This window comes from Patella vulgata, chromosome 1 (assembly GCF_932274485.2).
Source record: "Patella vulgata chromosome 1, xgPatVulg1.2, whole genome shotgun sequence".
Classification (NCBI taxonomy): domain Eukaryota; kingdom Metazoa; phylum Mollusca; class Gastropoda; family Patellidae; genus Patella; species Patella vulgata.
Window position 1 is genome coordinate 9,757,467 of NC_065879.2, and position 18,205 is coordinate 9,775,671.

Genomic DNA, 18,205 nt, shown 5'->3' on the forward strand with positions numbered 1-18,205 from the left:
GTAACGCATTAAATAAGTAAGTATTTTATATGTAAAGAAGACGAAAAATTTGATGGAATTATTTAAATGTTTCTTTTTTGAAGACATGAGAATGTATTTGTTTTCCGGTATTAAATTTTAGCTACCATCTATGATGGAGTCAAGTGATGAATTGTTATCGAAGGCTTGGACAGTTATTAGTGAACAGCTCAAGCCATCAGCATCTCAAGTTTGTTAAATATGATTATACTTGAGAATTCTTTATATGTGATACAATTTTAAGGCTAGAGTAACAGGGGGCACTCCTTAAAGCAATAATAGTTTATTTAGAAGTGTTCCCGCTTGTGGGTTTGGGATTTAAAGGGAAATAACTCCCATTAATTAAGGAGATTGATCACTTTAATTAACCAAGTAATTAAGAATTATAATATAACGTTATTAATTTTACCAAACAAACGTTACAGTCGAAAATTCTTCCCAAACCATAGCATATTCTTTAAGTGACATCAAGGTATGAAAAATTCAATAAAACACAGTCTTTTGGTCACGATGGTTTAACATTAGCATGAATTTGTCCTGTCCTTTTCTACTTACCGGGGGGTTGGATGGCTGAATGGTTAGCACGCGTGTGCTGTATCATAAAGTCTGTCATTGAGTCAACTGGAAGGGTTTCGATTCCCCTGTTGTAAGTGACAAGGAGTAGGGTTCGCCTGTCCAACCTCGTGGGTTTTCTCCGGTTCCTCCGGTTTCCTCCCACTGCTAAAGACCCCTATACGCAAGCAAATTATGGAAATAAAATTGAACCATATGTTAGTCCCGAAATGACCTATTTTTTGTCAAGTGGACTTTAAACCCCATTTCTCTCCCTCTCTCTTTTCTACTTGCCATCATTCCTGACATAGCCAATACTAGCCAGTATGGTTTTGTATTGCAACACAAATGAAAAATGATCCAGAGTGAATTTTTGGTTGCATCAACACAAATCAAAGATGTTTTAACATTTTGAAATTGGAGTTCCCTGTGACTTGTCCTACTCCCTAGTTTTTCGGATTCTTCGGTATTTACAAAATCTGCAGTTTAAGTACCTTGGGCATACCAAATACATGTACGTTTAACTAGATGATTATATCAAAATACTATGTACTACTATTATTTTTCAGAATGAAGATCAACATAATCGTAAAGAATTTTGTGAAGCTTGGCAAACACTAGAAGCAAATAATTTAGACTATATCATCGAGGAGTGGTTTATAGAAACACTACAACAAGATTTAAGACATAGAATTGGTCCAATTTTTTGGAACTTTTTCAAAGAGTTAGAAGATGAAACAGAGAACAGTGCTTACATACAGAAATTTGTTGAATCTGTGAATTATTTATATGAAATTACAAGAGAATATAGGTCTTGCATAAACCTTTTAGAGTCTGTGTCGCCAGTAGGTCAAACTGCTACTTCCAAAAATATTTCTTCATTAATAATAACATTTTATAAAGCTATTATTTTTTACACCTACCCAGAAACATTTCTGACTTCGGTTGAAAAGTATTATTCGGAAGCTTTTCGTGTTTTTCATCATATAAACACAGAAAGCCACGATGCAGGTAAGATCTGTTCATTCTTAGTAGATCTTTTTATGGCTTCCCACCCCTTTGATGGTTTCTAAATGATTATCTCTGATTGTATATCCTGTCTTCATTAGCCCAGTTCGGAGCAAAACAATAGGACATTAAACCCCATTTCATTTCATTTCTGATTGTATATAGATGTTTGTCTTTTGTATCATTGTACTGTGGTTGTCATTGTTTGCTTGATAAAGACAGGAGAACCCTTGTCGAAACGCTGCTGAAATAAATCCTTAAGGTAGCTTTATTCCATATGATTGTGTCATGTGTTATCTTTTTAGCTGTGGCTGTATTTGCTGATTGATATATTAGGAGTTCAATTTGTAAAATTTTCGGATAGCATGTAATATTTTGTTCAAATAAAAGAAAACTTTTGAAGTAATTATTAATAATGTCAACTATTGTTTTTTTTTTAAATTGCTTTCTTGAATCAGCTTGTAGATTAGAAGGATATTGAATGTTCTTGCTTCTTCGATCCTTTAAATTTGTCCTTTCGATCTTGCTTCAGTTATATATTTTTGTCAATATCAGTTGTCTTAAAAACGGGCTCAGGGTCCATTGTTCAGTTCTCTCTCCCCTAATGACAGGGATAATGGGAAATGGATATAGTAAAATTTTGATTATAGAGTGAAAGTTTAAATCAGAATCAATTTAAAACATTTTTTATTTCAGGAGAAGAGAAGTCACCATTATGTGATGGATGTCAAATTGATGTTAGCACATGTACATGTCAGGAAATCATGGAGACATTCCATTCTGTCAATAAAAAACTGTAAGTTCTTTTAATATTATTTATAACTCTATCTACATACCCTGTACACACCCTGTAGGTAACATCATTTAATACATAATTAATTTATTGTCCCCCGCCTTTCGAAGAAAGCAGGGGACTATTAAAATGGGTTCGTCCGTCTGTCCGTCTGTCTGTCCGTCTGTCCGTCCGTCTGTCCGTCCGTCTGTCTGTCCGTCTGTCTGTCCGTCACACTTTTTGGGACACAATAACTCTCTTCCTAATTGAGCTAGAATGTTCAAACTTAGTGTATGTGTTTATTAGGTCAATGCCTTGATGGAGTTCGAAGATGAGCATTTTCCGCTTAGGGTAAGCAGAGATAAGCAATTTGATTGGTTGATGCTTTGGGACACGATAACTCTCTTCCTAATTGGGCTAGAATGTTCAAACTTGGTGTATGTGTTGATTAGGTCAATGCCTTGATGGAGTTCGAAGATGAGCATTTTCCGCTTAGGGTAAGCAGAGATAAGCAATTTGATTGGTTGATGCTTTGGGACACGATAACTTTTAATTGAGCTAGAATGTTCAAACTTGGTGTATGTGTTTATTAGGTCAATGCCTTGATGAAGTTCGAAGATGAGCATTTTCCGCTTAGGGTAAGCAGAGATAAGCAATTTGATTGGTTGATACTTTGGGGCACGATAACTCTCTTCCTAATTGAGCTAGAATGTTCAAACTTGGTGTATGTGTTGATTAGGTCAATGCCTTGATGGAGTTCGAAGATGAGCATTTTCCGCTTAGGGTAAGCAGAGATAAGCAATTTGATTGGTTGATGCTTTGGGACACGATAACTTTAGTTCTAATTAAGTGAGATTGATGAAACTTGGTGTATAGTTTCATTACAGTAATACCTTGACTAAGTTTGATAATGAGCATTTTCTGCTCAGGGTAAGCAGAGCGATACGCAATTTGATTGGTCGAGACTTTGGAAAACAATAACTCTCCTACTTTGATTGTTAGACTATAAGTAAAGATATACTGTTTGATTGTTCAATACTTTGTAAAAGATAATTTGTGATAAATTTATATGTGTCCTCTAATTATTTTCCTATTTCGGCGGGGGACATCAGCCTCACTGTTGGCTTGTTGTTAATCAAACTGCTTAAAAAACAATGTTGGTCTCTACCAATTTTAGATATTTAACAGAAATGGTCAAATAGATTCCAGACATAATTTTAACATAGAATACTTTGTCATCGAACATCCATAACGATTTGCAGATTCAGGAAGGGACGCAATCTGATTAAAATACAGATCTATATTTCGTTTCGTTTTTTGTTTCGTATGATGTCGAACATTGATTAATCAATCGGCGTTGACGTTTCTAGTGGTGCATCAAACGCCAAGAACTCTCCGTAACAGACTGTTTCATTGGCTACTCCCTCACTTCAACCAGAACGCCAGTAATATAACAACTCTTCCAGATCTTTGTGTAGTAAAGACACGTAAAACGAAATTTTGAAAAATGTAACGAAATAGGATCTTTGTTTTAATCAGATTGGAAGGGACACAAATAAAGGATATCAATCAGAATATTTTTTACCATGACCTTCCACTTACGTAAATATTGGTGAACACCAATACTGTTCTTTAAGATCAGCTGACTAACCTCATTAATTTCTAATGAGAAGTACTAGTATGACCCGTTCTTGGAAACATTGTCTATATGTACCAGAAAATTGCATGGTACCCACTATATAACTTGTCTGAACAGAATAAATTTTCTTGCTCTTCAAGTCGGAATTTGTTCCTGAAAATACCCGTCTTCATTCGCCCAGTCGGAGCAGAACAGTAGGACGTTAAACCCCATTTCATTTCATTTCATTTCCTGCAAATACACTATTGATATGTACAAAATTTTCATTTTTTAGCATAAGCATGCTTGATTTGCAAATTCATACTGTATAGAATTTAAAAATGAAATAGAAATATTTATGAATCATCTCACCAATGTTCATGTGGTATCTTTAAATAAAGCATCATTTTGAATGATTGTTTGGTTGCCTTTCAGAGATGATATAGGTGTATTAGAGAAAGTATCAGGTGCTGCCGTGACATCTATTGTACATAGTCAGATAGAGAGTTATATAAACACCAACTGTAAAGGAAATTTTGAAACATCTTATTTTGAACATTTAGAAAAGGTAAGGAGAGAGAGAAAGAGAGAGATGTAAATATCTTTTTCTCTGCCATCATTTGTTTTGTCTATACCTATGTCATCTCCTGCATTGTCAGAGAGACAGAGAGACAGAGAGAGAGAGAGAGAGAGAGAGAGAGAGAGAGAGCTTTGTCTCTGCCATCATTTGTTTTGTCTATACCTATATGTCATCTCCTGCATTGACAGAGAGAAAGAGAGAGTTAAATAACCACTGACACAAACTATGTCATTTTGGGACTAACATATGGTTGAATTTTATTTCAATAATTCGCTTGAGCGTAGGGGTCTTTAGCAGTGGGTGGAAATCAACAGGTCCAGAGAAAACCTGATTGGACAGGTGACTCTATCCCTTTCCCTGTTGAAACTAAACAACTTGACTTAATGTGATCTAACGCACACATATTAAACCATTCAGGTAATTGTGTCATTATGTCGATATTGACCTTAGTGCCTTAGATATGATCCCAATGATCCTAGGAGAGAGAAATGGGGTTTAACATGGCTATATCTATTTGTCAAGGCCAGCTCAATCTTTTTGTAAATGTCACTGAGATGTAAATAAGGTTAGGGCGCATGATTTTTGGCAAGATTGTAGGTTAGGGGAAGCATTGGGGCTAGGTCCAGGGTTAGGGTTAGGGTTGGGAGTAGCGCTAGCCCTGTTTACATCTCGTGACCTATGATGAAACATTAAGCTGGCCTTATCATTTCGAACTAATCATTTAACACCCACTTGACACAAACTAGGACATAATGTTTATCTCAGACTGACTAAAGTTCTCTGTTGATGAGACATTACACTGTAACCCAGGTATCATTTAATCTTGTGTATCTAGCACTAATTTCTTTCATATTCGTTTAATATCAAAATCTTTGTTTAAAAATTCATAAAAATCGTTTAAAATCACCAAAAATCATCTAATTTGTACTTGTGTCCAGTTTAAAGCTGACTGATTAATTTTGATAATGAGTGTCCAATTTACAAGTATTTAATTTCCTGACCACTGTTCAAAAATTAATCATTATACATCATAATCAATTGGGCAGTGATTGAGAAATTAAACACTTGTAAATTGGACACTCATTATCAAAATTGAATGGTCAGATTTAAACTAAACAGAAGTACAAATTAAACAATTTATGGTGATTTTGAACAGTTTTTTCAAATTTTTAAACAAAGATTGGATATTAAACAAATGTGAAAGAAATGAGTGCTAGATACACAAGATTAAATGATAACTGGGTTACAGTGTTAAATCCCATCCATATTAATGACCATTCTGTTCATGAATATTATTTTAAACAAAATATATTTCAGTGGCTAGATACCAAGGTATTAGGATGGTTAAATTCAATCTATGCAGGAGAAAAAAGCCACAACAGTATATCTGCATTTAGGGGCAGATTACTCCATTTTTTATTTGAAACTTATGCTAATGCTAGAATTGAACAGTTATTTATGATCGTCATTGACTATCCAGAATCGGAACCAGCCATTTTGGATCTGAAAACCTGTCTGGAGAAAACAAATCTACGATCACAACTGATGTCTTCATTACGTAAAGCTTTAGAAGATAGACTTTTACATCCAGGTTAGTTTAAAGACTCAATAATAGTGTTGATGTCTTTGTTAATTTCAATTTCTGAAATAATTATACCAACAGTCAAAGAAATCAAATAGAGGGAGAAAGAAATGGGGTTTAATATCCACTAGACACAAACTAGGTCATTTCGGGACTAACATATGGTTCAATTTTGTTTAATAATTTGCTTGCGCGTAGGGGTCTTTAGCAGAGGGAGGAAAACAGAGAAAACCCATGAGGTTGGACAGGTGACCCTATTCCTTGTCACGTACAATCAGGAAATCAGGAAATCAAAACCACATCAGTTGACTCAATGACAGACCTTATGATACAGTGCGCACGTGCTAACCATTTGGCCATTCAACCCCTCTGCAACTTGAAGGTAGAAAGTGTAGTGTACATGTATATGTCTCATTCTACTGTTAAATATTAATATTACTTGTGATTACTTGCAGGTGTAAATACAACTGTTATTCTATCAGCATATATATCAGCTATTAGATCATTACGTGTGTTAGATCCAGCAGGTGTTATACTTGAATTTGTTAGTGAACCAGTTAGAAAATATTTGAGGTAAGATATGGTATTAAATGAAATGTAATGGGGTTTAACGTCATAATGTTCGGGGCTTACATCGCCATGTAGTTTGCTATGAGGGAAATTTTGCCTGGGCAGCGGCACTATGGCCTACTCTTATATTGAATTCCAACTGCCAGAGGATCTTTTAAGTGTACGCCAATGTATACACAGGACGTAATTTTTTCGTCCCATCCGAATGCATAGACAGCTGTCCTTGTCAGGTCCTCCTTCTTGCACCACTGACATGGGGACCCACGCCGGAAAATCCAGATGAACTTTTTCAGCCAATGCAGGGATCGAACACACGACCTCCAGACTAGTGAGGCAGCGTCTTACCCACTTAGCCACCGTGGCTCCAATATAGTAATAAGAACATTTATTAACTGTTAAGAAACATAAAACAAATGAACAGTATACAGTACAATTGAATATACATAACAAATAAGGTATGCAATTGAAATGGATATACAACAAGATAAGTTTTCCATTGATATAGAGGGAAAATGTAACAAAATAAATGGTAATAAATTTTAAAATTATTATTATTTTTCAATTTATTCATTACACATGAGTGTTTCTAAGCGCATTCACAACAAAAAAGTACAAAAACATTTTTGAAATAAATGTTTTTAAGTTAGTCCTAAAGCTCTGGATGGAAGAGGACTCTCTAAGAGTTTTTGGAAGATCATTCCACATTTTAACTGCTCTGATGGAGAAAGCATATTTATTTATGCAATGGTACATGTATGATTTGAGTCCCGCACAAGCGATTCAAAATTTAAAAGAATTATCATTTTTCTTGAATATGTAAAGCAGAATCATTATGCATACTCCTTACAGTGTTTCGTTTGATTATTCCTAATCCCACTCAAAACCTGCTGTCATGAAAGCAAGTTTCTGTTCCAAATTATGACTGGTCAATAGTCCGATTAACAACCAATACCTAACTGTGTAGCAACATCATTCGGGTTTAAACAGAGCTCCAGATATATTTACATAACGTTATGCCATGACTCACAAAATTTATTATGCCCAATTAACCAGTGCATTGCAGAAAAACTAATTGCGTGACAAACAGCAAGGCTATCAAAATGGCTACAATGTAAACAATACTGCTTGGAGACTAATAATACTTTTGCCGTTGTTATTTCTTAAAATCATCTCCAAAGTTTTAGGGAAGACCCCAGATTAAACAAAGGGCTGTCATGATGAACGGGAAGAATAGACACACTCCCCCAAAAGCTCAAGTATCAATCCAGTAAACATACATTATGCAAGAGCTAAATCTGTTTATTGCAGGTCTTTCTTTAGGCCTGAAATGTTTTCTAAATTATTAATTAGACATTAATTAACCTATCCAGACCATAATCAACTCTCGATATCATCGCTAGCCTGCGATATTTAGTGGATTATGAGCTGATTTACTGCATAACTTTCCTTCACGATTTAACGATTAAATGGGTAATCAAGACTATGTTGTTTATCTTACTGACTTTAGTAATGATGATCGAGGCTAGGCGGAAATTTCAATCGCTTAGTTCTCGGTTCATAGTGGATCAATTTGAATGAAATTTTCAGCAAATTACCTTTACATTATCTAGTTTTTAGCTATTATAGTGAGAACTGCCAACTCGTTATCGAATCTCCCACAATGTATCTTAATAGCCAGAGAGGAATTTCTCGGGCCATTGCTTCAGGAATATGTTCAGTATGATGCTGGTGACAGAAGGTCCAATTTCTGTTGTAGATCACGTGAAGATACAGTTCGGTGTATAGTACTATGTTTAACAGAAGAAGGTAGTAACGAATTATTAGATGAATTATGGAAAGGTCAACCATTAGTTCTAGAAGATGATACATGTAGCGATGAGGATGAAGGAGATTGGGAAACATGGATGCCAGATCCTGTTGATGCTGATCCATGTAAGAAAAATTTATTTTGACTTAATTATTGATTATACTGACAGAGAATAAGAAATAGAGTATATTTTCCTTTGATCATAGTTTTAAGGACATTTGCCAGGAACAGCATCTAGTCATTTGGATGGGACACAAAAACGACATAAGCCCGGTTGGTGCGGAAAGGTTAAACATCAAACTCTGCTTCGATGATGAACATTTTCTGCTTAGGCTAAATCCGTCCTCATTAGCCCAGTCTGAACAGAACAGTAGGACATTAAACCAAATTTCATTTCGCTTAGGCTAAGCAGAGAAAATCCGTTTGAAATTTATTTTGAGATTGGAACAGGTAACATCATCTCAGTGTTGACTTGCTTCATTACATGTATTTTTCATTAATTTATTTTCAGCGACAACATCAAAAAGTCGTAGAGCATCAGACATTATTAGTATGCTTGTGAATATCTATGGTAGTAAAGAACTGTTTGTGAATGAATATCGTACATTATTAACTGATCGTATTCTTAATCAATTTAACTGTGATATGGACCGAGAGTTACGATATCTCGAGATGTTAAAATTAAGATTTGGTGAATCTCAACTACACTATTGTGAAGTGATGCTTAAAGATGTGGCAGATTCGAAAAGAATTAATAGTAGAATTGTACAAGAGATGGCTCTAGTCGAGCAAAAAATGGTAAATAAAGGATAAATTTTTCTCTTTTGAAATATTCCAATACAAAACTTCAGTGAAGATTTGGAGCCAAAACAAAACTTTAGTAGAGATTTGGAGCAAAACAAAACTTCAGTGAAGATTTGAAGCCAAAACAAAACTTCAGTGAAGATTTGAAGCCAAAACAAAACTTCAGTGAAGATTTGAAGCCAAAACAAAACTTCAGTGAAGATTTGAAGCCAAAACAAAACTTCAGTGAAGATTTGGAGCCAAAACAAAACTTCAGTAGAGATTTGGAGCCAAAACAAAACTTCAGTGAAGATTTGGAGCCACAGTGGCTCAGTGAGTATGGAGTTGACTCACTAACCAGGAGGTCTTGAGTTCGATCTTGATGTTGGTCAAGAAAGTTCCCGGTTTCCTCTTGTCAAGGGTGCATATAAAAGAACCTGCGTCATTTGGAATTTGATGAAGAATAGACTGAAACAGTATTCTCGATGCAAGATTTGCCCTCATTACACCCTCAAAAGCTGCTGTCCGTTACCATAGAAATAACAATTAAAATATGTTTTTCTCAAAATGACTCATGTATTCTGTTGACAAGACATAATACCCCATTCCATTTCATCCCCATTTAGGTTTCTTTCTTGTTCCAAATTATTTGCCATCTTACCTCTGATATGCCGATCTGTTGATTGTTTGACTGGTCAGCTTTCAAATAAAATAAATCAGTATTACTAAAAATCAAGTTAAAATCAAGTTTTGTTTTTGTTATTTGAAGGATATTGATATTAATGCACTGATTTTGTCAGCACATTTCTGGCCTCCATTACGGGAAGAAAAGATAACTCTGCCCAAGGAGATGCAGAAATCCCTGGAAGAATATACCAAGAAGTTTGAAGCTTTAAAGGGAAACAGAACATTAAACTGGAAACCTCATTTAGGTAAGCTGCATGTAAGATAGCCCAGCCTGTAACATCTTAATTATTATCTTCCAGGATCTTAGTCATTGTTTGTAGCCTCCTAATTATATTTTCTGTAGCCTCTTAACTATTGTTTTGTAGCATCTTAGTCATTGTCTGTAGCCTCTTAATTATTGTCTGTAGCCTCTTAATTATTGTCTATGACCTCTTATTTATTGCCGAATTTGTTCAAGTAAACACTTCTGGTGATGGTAAAACTGTAATCCCATCAATAATGAATAATACATTTTTGTCCCCCGCCTTTCGAAGAAAGCAGGGGACTATTAAAATGGGTTCGTCCGTCTGTCTGTCCGTCTGTCTGTCTGTCTTTTTGGGACACAATAACTCTCTTTCTAATTGAGCTAGAATGTTCAAGATGAGCATAGTCAAGAGTGTATAGTTTCATTACATCAATACCTTGACTAAGTTCGATAATGAGCATTTTCTGCTCAGGGTAAGTTGGCCTGACCAACCCCAGTATATGTTTGTAAATATAGTGTTCCAATTGTGACTCACTAATCAGGTGGCATACCACTTGAGGAATATTGGAAATACTCACCAAAATATGTATACCACATTGATATTTTGAACTTCAGGTATGATGAAGATAGAAATAGAACATAATGGAACAAATCTGAGTTTTTCTGTGTCACCAGTTCATGCAGCTATCATTATGCAGTTTCAAAATAAAGGTAAGTTCCATGCATTTAGGGGGGTCAGATGGTCAAATAGTTAGCGTGTGTGCGCTATATCATAAGGTCTGTCATTGAGTCAACTGGTGTGGTTTCGATTCCCCGGTTGTACGTGACAAGACGTAGGGTCGCCTGTCCAATCTTGTGTGTTTTCTCCGGGTCCTGCAGTTTCCTCCAACTTCCAAAGACCCCTACGCGCAATTGAATTATTGAAATTAAATATGAACCATATGTTAGTCCCAAAATGACCTAGTTTGTGTCTTTCTGTACCAATCGAAGATATGCCAGATCTTTCAGTATCACTTGAAGATATCATTTCAGTATCAATTGAATATTAAACATACATTATGCAAGAGCTAAATCTGCTTATTGCAGGTCTTTCTTTAGGCCTGAAATGTTATCTAAATTATTAATTAGACATTAATTAACCTATCCAGACCATAATCAACTCTAGATGGCATCGCTAGCCTGCGATCTTAAGTGGATTGTGAGCCGATTTACTGCATAACTTTCCTTCTTGATTAAACGATTAAATGGATAATTGAGACTATGCTGTTTATTGTACTGATTTTTGTAATGATGACCGAGGCTAGGCAGAAATTTCATTCGCTTAGTTCTCGGTTCATAGTGGATCAATTTGAATGAAATTTTCAGCAAATTGCCTTCAAGTTATCTAGTTTTTAATTATTATAGCGAGAACTGCCAACTCGTTATCGAATCTCCCATAATGCATCTTTAATATTCAGCGCTTTTAGTATCAATTATAATATGCATACCGTCTTTTACAGTTCGATGGGATGTGGAAGAATTAAGTGGTGTTCTACAGATGTCTGTGTCTGCTTTACGACGTAAAATAACCTACTGGCAAACACAGGGTTTATTGAAAGAAGAAGTACCTGATACATTCGTCCTAGTTGATGAGGTTAAAGGTCAAGGTCATGAGGTCGTAATGGTGGAGGATGAATCTGAGTCAGCTATGGCATCTGCTCAACAACAGAGAGAAGAAGAGTTACAGGTTAGTTTAAAATCATTGTCAGCCTCTCCCATTCACTCATTGATTATTATTGAACTATTTTCCATATACAGGGAGCCCTGGTGGCTAAGCGGGTAAGACCCTGGCTTGCTAGCCTGGAGGTTAAGGGTTCGCCTCTGGTGTTGGTTGAGAAAGTTCGTCAAGATTTTCCGTCGTGGTTTCCCCTTGTCAGTGGTGCAGGATGGAGGGCCTGACAAGGACAGCTATCTAGTTGTTTGAATGGTATGAAAAACCAAGGTCCTGTGTACACATTGGTGTGCACGTAAATGATCCCTTGGCAGTTGGAATTTGATATAGAGTAGGCTGTAGTGCTGCTATCCGGGCCAAATTTCTCTCATAGCACACCATGTACATTGCCAACTATTCCGATTTTGTCGGAATCATTCCGATTTTCGGAGTCTAATTCTGAATTCCGATTTTCGGAGTCTAATTCTGAATTCCGATTTTACTCTTTATAATTCTGTTTTTTAAAATTTATTGGAAGAAATTTATTATATTTCATTCCTGACCTTTTTGATTGATAAAATCCCTCTCGTTTTATTTTAACATTGACGATTGTCTCGGCATTCTCGCTGTTTGTTGTGAATCTGATGGCAATACTGTTTATCGTAGTATGAGTCGGTAAAACAACGAAAATAGTCGAGAACATATGTCATGTTTTCCTTATTATTATTATTAATATAAAATGGAATAAGCTATTATGTCTGGACTAATCAAGATCAAAATGTCATGTGGTTATTTCCGTCATTTGCCGTATCTAATTTGCATAATTCGCGGTAAAACGACAGAAATAGCCGAAAACATGTCTCCAGTTTTCTCGATTATTATTAATATAAAATGGAATAAGCTAATATGTCTGGACTAATCGAGATTAAAATGTCATGTGGTTATTTCGTCATAGGCCGTGCCTAATTTGCATACTTCGCGGATATTATTTGCTACGCGGATATTATTTGCTACGCGGAGCCATTCTCGCATACACTCGTACAGTACACGGCAGGTTTACCGTTAGTTCAGTTGCCAGTAACGTTGTTGCTTCTTCCTTAGCCATATTTCCTTCTGACTTGATAAAAAATGTTTTCAAGCTGTTTTCCATGTGTGAAAAAAACAAATTACAATTATAAATAAAACCCAGTATAAATAATTTATGACTTCTACTTACGTGTCGGTCGTCAAGACAAACAAACTGGCTTTCAAAACAAATGTCAGACAAAAATACCGGGAAACTTACGGCAAAGAATTTCCAAGAGCCATTACGTCCTCGCGTAGAGGCGACGAATTCGCATTTTGTTTAGTCTGTAGGAGTGATTTAACAACACTTAACACTTAACAACAAATTTAGGTCATGCCTACATGTAAATGACCAAAAGCATATATGCATACTTTCGTATATAAATAGGTAAAAAAATCTCAGATGCATGGACCTAAATCACCAGCTGTTTTTATCCAATAATACAAGGTACTGCTTTAAATAGGTGCTAATTTCTCAAAATTTTCTTGGAGCCCTTAGGCGGGCCCCAAACCCCACGCCCTTCAAGCCTGCGGTCCTCGCTCTACCCTCAATACAAGGCATTCTGATTTTCAATCTCCTCAGGTTGGCATGTATGCATGTAGAACAGTAGGATATTAAACCCCTTTTAAATTTATTTCATTTCCATATACATGTAGTTGTTATTGTCTCTATTCTTCTTTGATGCTATAAAATTTGGTGTTCAATCTGGGCATTTATTTAAATTTTAAACTCTTTAGTAATGAAATTGAATGGGTCTGTGATCAGTTTAATTAAGTCGGGCTCGCACATTGCTGATAGATTAATTAGTTTGAATATATTTTTAATCCAACCAAATATATGATGAGAAAGTATCTTTAAATGACATTTAGAAGTTGATGTATAATGGTGATGAGACAAATAGGATTATTTCAATCTGTTTCACAGAGGATTACGAAAGTCTTCTGATATCTCTGTAAAAGATGACTGCTCAATGTTGCGTGCATTGTTTACATAGGACGTTACTGGTTCGGGCAGAAGGGTGCCTTTTACTCACTTTAATACTGATTTATACTAAATAGGAAATAATTCTTACCTACAAATACTTCAAACGTCTTTATTTATTTTTCTAATACATAAAAAAAAATGTTTTAGAATTTAATTTGTCGGAGGAAAAAAGTTAATATTTGGGACTCGTTAAGTCGCATCAATGTCATTCTTATCAGAGATTGTAGCGGCCTCATGAATATTCACTGCTGATCAGTGTAGCGACCTAGCAAATATACACTGCTGATCAGTGTGGGATTATTTATGTGTTTAAAACTGAGTATAATGAATGTTTAGTATGTTAGTTGAGTTAATCGTAATCGTCTGCTAAAAAATTATGTATGAGAAATACCATCATCCATTGTAATATTACATATGATTGTTTTCAGGTTTTCTGGACCTATATAGTTGGAATGCTTACAAACCTAGAATCTCTACCATTAGAGAGAATACATACTATGTTACGAATGTTTGCCATGCAAGGACCTTCAACAGGGGAAGTGAGTTTACCAGAGTTAAAGGGTTTTTTAGATCGTAAAATACGTGAACAGAAACTGGTATATTACAGTGGTGTTTACAGACTTGCGAAGTGAAGGAAAATAAATGGATATATTGTTAATATATTGTGTTTATTGTTAATTACCAGCCTGTCCAACCTCGTGGGTTTTCACCGGGTCCTCTAGTTTCCTCCCACTACTAAAGACCCCTATGCGCAAGCGAATTATTGAAATAAAATTAAAACCATATGTTAATCCCAAAATGACCTAGTCTGCATCGAGTGGACTCTCTCTCTCTCTCTCAGACAATGCAGGAGATGACATATGGGGCTGGGAGCAGGGGTAGGGGGAGATATAAAAGAGGTTTAACATCCACTTCACACAAACTCAGAGTCACTTTGGGGAATAACGTAGCATGTGCTTCAATTTTATTCCAATAATTTGCTTGTGCATAGGAGTCTTTAGCAGTAGCATGATATGACAAATATTACGATAAGAATTGAAGCGACATTCATATTAAGGTCACAGATTTATCAGGATGAAAGATAAAGAAAAGATTCATTTACAGGGAATGACATGAGAGTGTCACTGTACCGAAATTACTATGTATACACAAGTTGCCTGTTGTATGAATATTGATAACAAACTTATCTTGGGGATACCACCATTTCTAACAACTGGTGATTTAGTGATCATATTGCAAGCAGCAAGTGTGTTTTTCCAGGCATGGGCCAAAGGCAAACTAGCAAGCTAGTTGCTATAGTGACTCCATCTTCATTAGCCCAGTTGATGCAGAACAGTCAGTAGAACGTTAAATCCCATTTAATTTCTTTCATTTAGTGACTGCTCATGCTCAGATCCTATTTGAGGTTGGCCGGGATCACCTGTCATCATATTGTTATCCAATCCCTGAAGTCTTCATTACATTGAGGACCCACACCCCTTTTCAAGTCCAACCCCTTGATATTGCTAGTCTGTCTACTTAGATTGAATGAAATTTTGGAAACATTAAAAAGTTAGAAATCAAAAGATATGCGTATAAAAAATATTAGTAATAAAGAGCTAGTCTATGAAGTGTAATTTGACAGGGTGAATCCTGATGAATCGAGTCAAAAACATTGATCTCCGTCAGAAAGCGCTTTGAAATAATCAAGCCTGGAAATAGATATTCCGGCTTTGTGAGAAACCATCCCTCTGATGCCCGTCACTTTGATTGACACTGATTTTTGTCTATTTCTATGATTTTGTTGATAATACATGTCTGGAACAAAGTTAAAAATGTCAGGTACAACATCATTAGTACCTGGTTAGTGCTAAATGATAAGGCCAGCTCAATTTTTCGTCATAGGTCACGAGATGTAAACAGGGCTAGTGCTAATCCCAATCCTAACCCTGGACCTAGCCCCACTGCTTACACTAACCTACAATTTCGCCAACAATCATGTGCCCTAACCTTATTTACATCTCAACGACCTTGACAAAAATTGAGCTGGCCTTAACAAATAGATTTAGCCTTACATTAAAGTAAAGATATATGCCACAGGAATGTCATGGAGTGATGATAGGTCAATGTAAGTGTTTAAAGATACATTATGGAAGATTAGATAATTAAAGAGCTGGTAGTTATCACTATAATAGTTAAAAACTAGATGATGTAAAAGGAATATTCTGAAAATTTCAGTCAAAATGCCTCACTCAAGCCGAGAAAACCATCAAATAACACACTATTTATGGATAACAATTACTGTGGTTTATTTCACTGCGACATTTCAACAAGATTTCACAAGTCGTTATCAAGCATATAACACAAACAAAAAGTTGATAACGACTTGTGAAATCTTGTTGAAACGTCGCAATGAAATAAACCACAGTAATTGTTATCCATAAATAGTGTGTTATTTGATTATGTTCCAATTACTAAATGCCATTTAAAGAATATACCGAGAAAACCATATTTTAAAATCAATGTAACCTCGATTGTCATTGTTGCCGTTGTCATGATAATTAGCAAAGTCTTGATTATCAACATTTAACAGCAGGTCGGATTCAAATCCAATGAAAATCGGACACATAAGATGGCATCGAGAGTTGATTATGGAATTTTCATGTTAATAAATGTTGAATTAATAGTTTATATAACATTTCAGGCCTAAATAAAGACCTGCAATAAGCAGATTTAGCTCTTGAATAATGTATGTTTAAGAGTGTTTGTTGGACAAATCAAACTGAGGGGTTATCAGATGTTTGAGGAAGTTTTTTTTTTGTTGCATATTTATCTATGCTTATGTAGATAATGGATGATTTATCAAAATATTAATCTACTTTATCTTAAAGATAATAATCGCACTTGGCCAAACCAGGAAGTTTTTTTAAATAATCTATTCTCATATCAACGAAAAACTTCAGTCAGATATCAGTCCTACAATAGGCTTTGTTCAGTTCAAAGGACATGGTTTGTTTTTATAGGCTCACATTCCTTGTGAACACTCTGCAAATTACATTTATCATCTGATCCTTTCAAGGTTTATCATCTGATCTTTTTAAAGCTTATCATTTGTTGACATTACCAGATGTTATTAAAACATTTGTAATCATTACCATATTATCATTTTTAATCATTACCATATTATCAGTTGTAAGCATTACCGTATTATCAGTTGTAAGCATTACTGTATTATCATTTGTAATCATTACCATTTGTAATCATAACCATAATATCATTTGTATTCATTACCATATTATCATTTGTAATCATTACTGTAATATCATTTGTAATCGTTACCATTTGTATTCATTACCATATTATCATTTTTAATCATTACCACATTACCATTTGTAATCATTACCATATTATCATTTGTATTCATTACCATATTATCATTTGTAATCATCACCATATTATCATTTATATTCATTACCATATTATCATTTATAATCATTATCATATTTTCATATGTAGTCATTACTATATTATAAAATATAATCATTATCATATTTTCATTTGTAATCATTACCGTATTATACTTTGTAATCATTATCATATTTTCATTTGTAATCATTACTGTATTATCATTTGTAGTCATTACTGTATTTTCATTTGTAATTATTGTCTTTATGCCTTCATTAGCCCAGTCAGAGCAGTAGGATGTTAAACCCCATTTCATTTCATTTATCATCATTGTTGTATTATTTCTAATTATCATAATCAATCAATTATCATTAGTCATTTGTAATTATTATCCAAGTATTTTTTTTGGAATACTTCTAATAAATAGTTGATGGCACAATGAATACACATGACTAGGAGTTCAAATGATAATACACTACATAACTACAAATGATAATACAATAATAACTACATGTACAAACGATATTACAATATTAATTACATGTACAAATACATAACTACAAATGATAAATAATAATGTACAAATGATAATACATAACTACAAATGATAATACAATATTAACTACATGTACAAATGATAATATAATAATAACTACATGTACAAACGATGACACAATAATAACTATAAATGATATTATGTTAGGGATTTCAAATCATGATTACATATTATATTAAGAAGATGTTTACATAGATTGTCTTAAAATTTAGGATTGTACTGCTTTCCTAAAAGTACAAAGTTTTGAAGATGGAAACTGTTGAAATTCAATGTGACATATTTTTGTGAGATTATTTCTATGTTT

At 34.7% G+C, this 18,205-nt stretch overlaps 1 protein-coding gene across 1 annotated transcript; it reads left to right on the forward strand.

Moving 5' to 3' along the window:
* The first annotated feature begins 127 nt into the window (after window positions 1-127).
* On the forward strand, window positions 128-14,619 carry LOC126822219 (anaphase-promoting complex subunit 2). The gene is made up of 12 exons (XM_050550978.2): window positions 128-208; window positions 1,140-1,581; window positions 2,275-2,374; window positions 4,404-4,536; window positions 5,866-6,139; window positions 6,586-6,703; window positions 8,457-8,632; window positions 9,019-9,305; window positions 10,060-10,222; window positions 10,837-10,932; window positions 11,721-11,947; window positions 14,390-14,619. The coding sequence occupies exons 1-12, from the start codon at window positions 131-133 to the stop codon at window positions 14,591-14,593; spliced, it is 2,298 nt and encodes a 765-aa protein (XP_050406935.1). The 5' UTR covers window positions 128-130; the 3' UTR covers window positions 14,594-14,619.
* Window positions 14,620-18,205: the final 3,586 nt, after the last annotated feature.

What these genes read in the sequence shown, in the direction of transcription:
- LOC126822219 (XM_050550978.2), top strand. Translation starts at nt 131, where the DNA reads ATGATGGAGTCAAGTGATGAATTGTTATCGAAGGCTTGGACAGTTATT. An exon ending in TCAAGCCATCAGCATCTCAA is followed by an intron (nt 209 to 1,139) that starts GTTTGTTAAATA and finishes ATTATTTTTCAG; the next exon opens with AATGAAGATCAACATAATCG. An exon ending in AAACTGGAAACCTCATTTAG is followed by an intron (nt 10,223 to 10,836) that starts GTAAGCTGCATG and finishes TTTGAACTTCAG; the next exon opens with GTATGATGAAGATAGAAATA.